Raw genomic sequence first — 7,618 nt, forward strand, 5'->3', positions numbered from 1 at the left:
TTCATGCTCGTAGAAAACATATTGAGATAGATTTTCACTTTGTTCGAGAACGGTTTGCCCAAAAGTTGTGTGAGGTCAGAGTTATCTCCTCCAAGGATCAGTTAGGTGATATCTTCACCAAACCTCTACCACTACCTTTATTTACTATATGTAAACACAATCTCAATCTGCATGGACTAGTTGAGATTGAGGGAGGGTGATAAACTATGCATTGTACTAGGATTAGATTAGAGCTCGGTATGGTTACATTATACATAACATGCCGTGTATTGTACTCCTTGTAGCCCATATAAGTACCAATGCCGGCCTGTTGAGAGCTGTGCGCCTTTTACCCTTACATCAATACAATCTATAGATTCACTCAATCAGTACATAACTTGCGGATGCGGAGTTCTCATCATAATCAGATTGAGACAAATGAGCCAAAATGTATAAATACTTCCTTCGGGCATCTACATGCCCAAGTACAGTTCAATACATGTCTTGATTAAACGATGTAATGTAACAATAACATGCTTCTAGCTACTTAATCAGAAAACGAAATGCAAGCGACCAACAAGGACAAATGCCACGAGATAAAAGGGAACACACGTAAAGCATAGTGTATGTTCGATTTTTAAGTGCGATGGCAGGGAATCCTAATTGTTAATGACCCTGCACATCCTCCTGATCTCCCCATTGGCAGCGGTCTTGAGCTCTATGGCAGCCATCTTGACCATCGCCTTCGCAAACTTCATCTCCCACCTGCTGGGTATAAACGCGTTCTCTAGCACCTTTATTGTCGTCCGCTGCGACGATAATAGCGCCGCGTCAGAGGCGAAGAGCACGTTGCGCTTGAGAATATTCGTGTAGTACCGACTGTCTAGCTGGTTGGGTGTCATAATATCTTGCATCACCGTGGGGTCGCTGGATACGTTCGGCCTCAATGCACACTTGCTCTGAATTTTGGCAGCGAAGGCCGGGTCCATGGCGGGAGGGTTTGGGGCGAGAAAACCAGTGAAGGACGAGCAGTGGGACACTCCAATGGAGTGAGCGCCAGAGAGCACCACAAGGTCGTCCTCATCCAGGTTCTTGGCCTTGAAGATGTTGATGAGCTGCGAGAGGTTGGAGAATGGCGGGGGAAGGAATTGAAGTGCCTCGCTGGAGAGGGACACACGACCATCGAGGCGTCCCGCCGGCATCTGGAAATTGATCTTTCCACTACTTAGAAATAAAGATGCATCTCTGGCAGCCAAGGCGATTATGTCGGCACATGAGACCCTACCAGGGCACACCTTCTCAAGTGCCTTCTTTGCTAAGTCGATCACTTCGAAGCCACGGAGGCTTTGGACATTGGGAGGGCTGAGTTTCTCCGGCTGCAGGTTTGTCGGTGTCGGATCGAGGAGGACGGATGCATCACAACCCTGTGAGAAATTATGGCCCGTACACAAAAAATGAATAAGCACATGACATCACGTAAATGCTAAAAATGTATTCAACTCACAATATATATATATATCCCGTGCACTAACCAACGTAAGAAGACTTGTATTTTATATGGTGTTACTATTGAAAAAAAATACATACCCTTATTTCATGGAACAGAGGGAGTAATACATTTGATGAAACGACACTGTTGTTTTCCCAACTATTATTTTTAGAATAAACATCTATTAAAATTTAGACCATAACGTAGTTATTTTGCGTCTTTTACGGGGGGAAGATTATACCTGGACGAAGCAATCATGGAAGTGTAATCGAATTAACCCTGCACCAATGCCGGGGTTCTTTGACGTGGCACTCCTGACGGCCGCCCTGATGATATTTTCTGCTTGTGGGCATGAGCGCTTGTAGTAGCCGACTTTGAGCCTCAGGTTTGTAGATGGAGAGGGGGTTGGCATTGCGGGGCTCAGTGTAGCCGTGCTCGGTGGGCTTGGTGTTGGTGCGGCAAGGGGAGAAATGTAGCTTGGTAAAGAATCTTGAGGGCAAGGTAAATTAAATGTTAGTACCGTGGCATGCATCTTCAGGTAATGTGTGGTTCAGAGAAGAAACTTTGGGAGCAGGGTAAACTTGAGCTAGGTACCATTGCATGTTCGGATGAAATGACAATTAATTACCTTGCGGACTCGGAACCGGGGCCGAGCTAGGGAAGCTGTAGCTCGGGGCGGCGGCAGGAGTAGCGTCATGTGAAGAACGATCTTGAAAGTTCGGTGGACTTGAATATGGACTTGGTACGCTCGATGCAAGTATCTCGCTTGAGGAAGGGTTACTCGGGGAGGCAGCTGGGGAACTAGTGTAGCTTGGACTGGAACTTTGAGGGTTATGTGGTGTTGAGCTTGGCATTTCTGGTGTCGGGGCTGTCGCTGGAGAGCTAATGTAGCTTGGACTGAAACTTTGAAGGGTACGTGGGTCTGAGCTTGGCATTCCCGGTGTTGGGGCGGCAGCTGGAGAACTAATGTAGCTTGGACTAAAACTTTGAGGGGTATGTGGGGCTGAAATTGGCATTCCCAGTGTTGGGGCCGCGGCTGGAGAACTAATGTAGCTTGGCACTTCTGGTGTTGGGGCGGGGGCTGGTGAGCCGTGTTTAGCAGTCACGGCGTGTAGGGATGCAAACAAGACCAGGAAGGCAAGATTTGCCATCCTTAATCCCGTAGTTTGGTGTGGCTATCTTGAAACAATCTGTGCTTATTTGCCACTGCGTTCATGACGCTGCTGCGTTCGTCTAGTTATAGATCGAGCCCGTGAGAGGTAAGTTGAAGGAACGGGTCACTAGGCCTCAATTGTTGGGCCGCTACATGTGTACAACTTGTTTAATTTCTGCATGTTGTAGATCAGTGTCAACCAGGAACATGGATGAACAAAACGATAAAAAAAAAGGAACATGGATGAACAACTCATGCATCCGCCCTCGTGGGTTAATTTGACTTGCCCTGTCTATCTGTTCCGCCCCCAGTGTATGGTGCCTTTGAGGCCGGCCCTTCTCTTGTAAAAGAAATTACAAAGGACTGTCTTCAGTTTATATATATGAAGGTTGGTAGCGTGTAAATGGACAAGTGTATAAATGATCAAAATACATCGTCTGGTAGAAGACGATGACTTTTAAGACTCGGCAAAATAATTCCATTCATGTGTTCAACCACCTTGTGTGTGCAGTTGCGCTCAGAAATAGTCGGTGCAGCAATGCAGCGTAATGTATGCACGATGCATATGCTGTGATACCTAGAGGACCCAGAGGAAAAGTCCGATGGTAGATTAAACAACAACCTGTTGGATCTCATCTACATGTAATAGGTTGTCACGCTTGTAGTCAGGTACAATGTGGCTTTAGCCCCGTATGGGACTAAACAACACTGTGGCTTTATTTATAGTCAGGTACTCTCTTATGTACTGTCTCAGTTTCTCAATGTAAGAGCATCTGTAGTCGTGTACCCAAAGCACCCTCATATAGCTTTTTGGGCCGCGTCGACTATTTTATTTCCACCCCGCCGCGTGCCCTAAAGGGCCTTTTCGCCCGGCGTGGCCCAATATGGTGTCCGGCACTTCGAGGCCATCTCCGCTCCACAGGGGACGCTACGGGCGAGTCGGACAGAGCGAAAAGCGAGGCGGGTACCCACTTGGCGGCGACCACATCTAGGACGGTTGCTTCTGCCTTTATTTCTCGTCGCGCTTCCCACTCCTCCGCCGCCGCTCGATTTGCCGGCCGTCTCGACAGACAATTTCTCCTGCGTTGGACACCGTTGTGACGACTGACTCCCTCGCCATCCTTTTCGCTGCCGCCGCTTCGCCAACGCGTCCCAGAACGCGCTGGCAAATCCGCCCCTCCTCCACACACAGAAGGTGTTCGGCGGTTTGTCTGGTAGGTGCGACAGGTCGCTGTTAATTGCCTCCTCTGCTGCAGATGAATTTTAACCATTTGTTTTGATTCAGATCTGGATAGCGAGGACGAGATGATCGTGGAAATGATGGAGGAAGAGGAAGCCTTCGACGACGACCTTCGGGAGCATTTGTCGATCATCGTGTCCCTCCAAAACATGCTTGACGCCGACACGGAGAGGAAGAAGAGGCCGTGCCGCTGAGGTTCAAAGCCGGGAAGAAAGAAGTCGAAGCTCCGACAGAGGTTGGAGGGGCATACCATGCTACACAACAACTACTTCGCAGAAGAGGCAACACATGCCAACAATTATCGGCGCCGGTATAGGACGTGCAAGGGTTTATTCATGAATATCCTCCACGGCGTTATAGAGTTCAACCCCTACTTGAAGCTGAAGCACGACGCTGTTAGCACGGCCGGGTTCTCGTTGATTTAGAAGTGCATCGTCGGTATGAGGATGCTTGCATACAGAGCACCTACCGATACACAGGATGACTACCTTCGCATGAGTGAGTCTACTGCCATTGAATGCATGTATAAGTTTTGTCGAGCTATGGTGGGAAAGTTTGACAAGTACTACTTGAGAGGGCCAACTGAAGAAGAGACTGCAAGGATCATGGCCCGAAATGCAGCGAGAGGATTCCTTGGGATGCTTGGAAGCATCGATTTTATGCACCGGTCATGGAAGAACTGCCCGTCTGCTTGGCAAGGTCACTACAAGAGAAACCCCCCTACAACAACGCATTTATCTGTATCTAAATGTCAATATTGGCGTTGCTAGATACTTTACCAATGGATAAAAATGCGTTTCGTTTTTGGGCGTTGCAACCACATAATGCAACGCATACATAGGCGTTGGTAACCAATAAAATAGGCGTTGGTAAATAGCTACGGAGTTCAACCTACATTTGTATGCGTTGGTGGAGTCATCCAATACGAATCAGAATTCTTTTTTTTTTGGCACGCGAACATAGTTCATAAACATACCACATCACACACAAGCAATATATTAGAATATAAAAGAATTTTGGTGACAAAGAATTCAACATTTATTATTGGAAGCACCATCTCATACATGATATACGTGTCTGAAGAGTAGACACCTTACAATGTTGCATCAAGTCAAAATAATTCTAATCCTATATAAATACTCCTTTTAATATTATGGCTAACATCTTCAGAGGTAATATCTGTATATAGCAAAGTCTTCCTCTTTTATGGGACCTGCAAAAGGATGATTTCATTATCAGTATCAAAGTAGCAAAAGGCAGTTATGAAGGTTATAGTAAATACTACTATGTACTTTCTTAAAAAAATTGTAAATGAGGTATACTCACCGTGGTGACATGCCAAAGAATTTTTTTGCAAGAATTTTTGGATCTCCTGTGCATTTGAAACAGCTCATCATACCTATACATAAATAACCACGATGGGATTTGAACAAATCCATCAAAAAGAATATAGGACACACGTTATCAAGAAGGTAGAGGTGGCCCGGGGCAGCAGCCTTGGGTACAACGGTGGAGGTGGCCCTCTTCTTCGCCGGAGAGGGTCGGCCTGCGGTTGGTGGTGGTGGATCTATCGATCTATCACCGCGTTCCAGCGGCGAGATGGAGATGCATGGAAGCCGGCGACGGAGTCGCCGGTGGAGGGTTGGAGTGGCCAGCCCAGGATGGTCGCCGACGTGGGGGTCCGACCTGAATAAAGGCGGTGGTCCTAGGGTCTCTCTTGCGTGAAGAGGAAGACCTACCGGAGGCCTGGACTCGTGATCTAGCCGGAGTGTTGAGTTCCGGAAGGCTCCGCCGGCGAATGTAACAGTGCTTTTTGCCTGGAGTTTGCTGGATCGGTGGTATTCGGTCGTGCGCACCCATGCTTTTATTCCGACCGATTGGTTCTGGAGGGAGCGGCGCGAAGCTCTTTTTCTGTGTTGACATCAAGTGACTATGGATCCATGATGAAAGTCGGAAGAAGAGAAGTTCATAAAGGCCGGAGGGGAGGACTAGCTAAGGGAGGTTCAAGTCTCCGCGCTGTTGAGGGAGTTGCTTGGTGTTCCGGGCTTCACAGCAGCGGTATGAAAGTGGGGGCGACAACACAGGTGAAGTTCAGAGTCCTACCTTTCAGGGTGAAACCCAAGGTCTGACCTTAACTGGTTGTGCCTGGCAATGACCTTGTTGGAGGCATTGTTTTGAGAGCGGGGACTATCTTCAGGGTGAAAACCTAAGATCGTTGATCGGGCGACGACGGTGTTAGAGCACTGTTCCCTTCTTGGAGGCGTCGTTTTTGGAGAGTCTGTATTTTATGTGTTGTTTTGGCGGTGGATGTATTGCTGTTGTTAGGCCCGAGATACTGTAGCGGGACTTTTATTTCTTAGTTTTCTTTTCCTTTTTTTGGCTGTGTGCATCCGTAGTGCCATTAGGGTGGTGCGTTGTTGCAGAGGCTGGGTGTAATTGGTATCTTTTTGATATTAATATATTCTCTTTATCTAAAAAAGAAGGTAGACAGTAATCTGACAGTGTTAAGTAGAAGTTCAGGCATGTGTTTCATGACATAACAGGGGTACCTCCAGGTCAAGAGCATTACATAAACAACAGTGCATTGATCAACCGATCTTAGCATCAAGAGAAACACGGGTATATAGTATGATTTTGGGGGAGGGATAATACTTACCGGTACACAGAGAACATTGATAGAGACAACGACATATTACACCTAGCTATCAGAATGTCATCTGTAGCATCCATGTATCTTGACAATCTATATTAAAATAAAAGGTAGAGCATGATAGTCAGCATTAAGAATTAACAAGTTACATTTTATAAAAATAAATATGTGCACATAAAATTCGAAGGCCACACAATTTCTACTACCTCAAAATCACAAATGATTTAGTCGAACTTAAATTTCCATACCAACTCTTCACAATTTGAAAGCGCAGATCAGCATGCACGTCCGAGAATTCATCTCCAAATCCTACGTCATCAATTAATGATTGGGATCATACCTTGCAAGTGTACCAAGAGTAACATCACTGTCTTGTCTTGAGTTCAGATCATGTATGAGAAAACAAATATTTTCACAATTAATTAATAGAGAATTTCCAGACCATTGGTATAGGTAAAGTATAGAATAAATAAAAACACTACATCGTAAGGTGAATATAGGGAAACTGAAACCACTGGAGCAGGGTATCAATGGAGAAGGGTTCATGCAGTTGCCCCACTTTATGCAATGCTGAAGTTAGCTAATTACATATCCATTAGCCCCTGTAGCTACACGATCTTGATATCCAACGGAGCTTAAGCACGTTACATGCCCGGACAGTCAACTGAGAAGCTACAGGTTTTAACAAATCAACTAATCTGTTTGTGCATCTGTTGTCAACAGTTTGAAAACTGATCTATATGATAATGTGTACAAGAATAATAGGTTGACAATTTGAGAGAGAAACTGCATCAGCAAGCAGACTTGTGGTCTAACAATCCATAACATCAGAACGGTGTTACTGCAACTAATTACAGAGATTTGGTATAGTGGGTATATACAAAGAGCGTCATAGATATTACAGTGTGGTGCTTGAAGTTGTGGCAGATTATGACCTATGGATTTGGTATTCTTTTTTTTGGCATGGTGGGATCACACAATTACATCAACATGTTGCAGCGGTGTTCGGTGTTTAGGAAACTAGTGGAAGGTCATGCTCCACTATGCAACTATGAGATCAATGGCCATCAATATACCAAAGGTTACTATCTAGCCGATGGTATATAT

At 45.8% G+C, this 7,618-nt stretch overlaps 1 protein-coding gene across 1 annotated transcript; it reads right to left on the reverse strand.

The window, feature by feature from the left end:
* Nucleotides 1-408: 408 nt before the first annotated feature.
* LOC127329896 (peroxidase 2-like) lies at nt 409-2,000 on the reverse strand. The gene is made up of 2 exons (XM_051356304.2): nt 1,710-2,000; nt 409-1,403 (listed from the first exon to the last, which is right to left on the reverse strand). Exons 1-2 carry the CDS (start codon nt 1,998-2,000, stop codon nt 639-641), a joined length of 1,056 nt encoding a protein of 351 aa, XP_051212264.2. The 3' UTR covers nt 409-638.
* Between the last annotated feature and the right edge of the window lie 5,618 nt (nt 2,001-7,618).

Source organism: Lolium perenne, chromosome 2, assembly GCF_019359855.2.
Source record: "Lolium perenne isolate Kyuss_39 chromosome 2, Kyuss_2.0, whole genome shotgun sequence".
Lineage (NCBI taxonomy): Eukaryota > Viridiplantae > Streptophyta > Magnoliopsida > Poales > Poaceae > Lolium > Lolium perenne.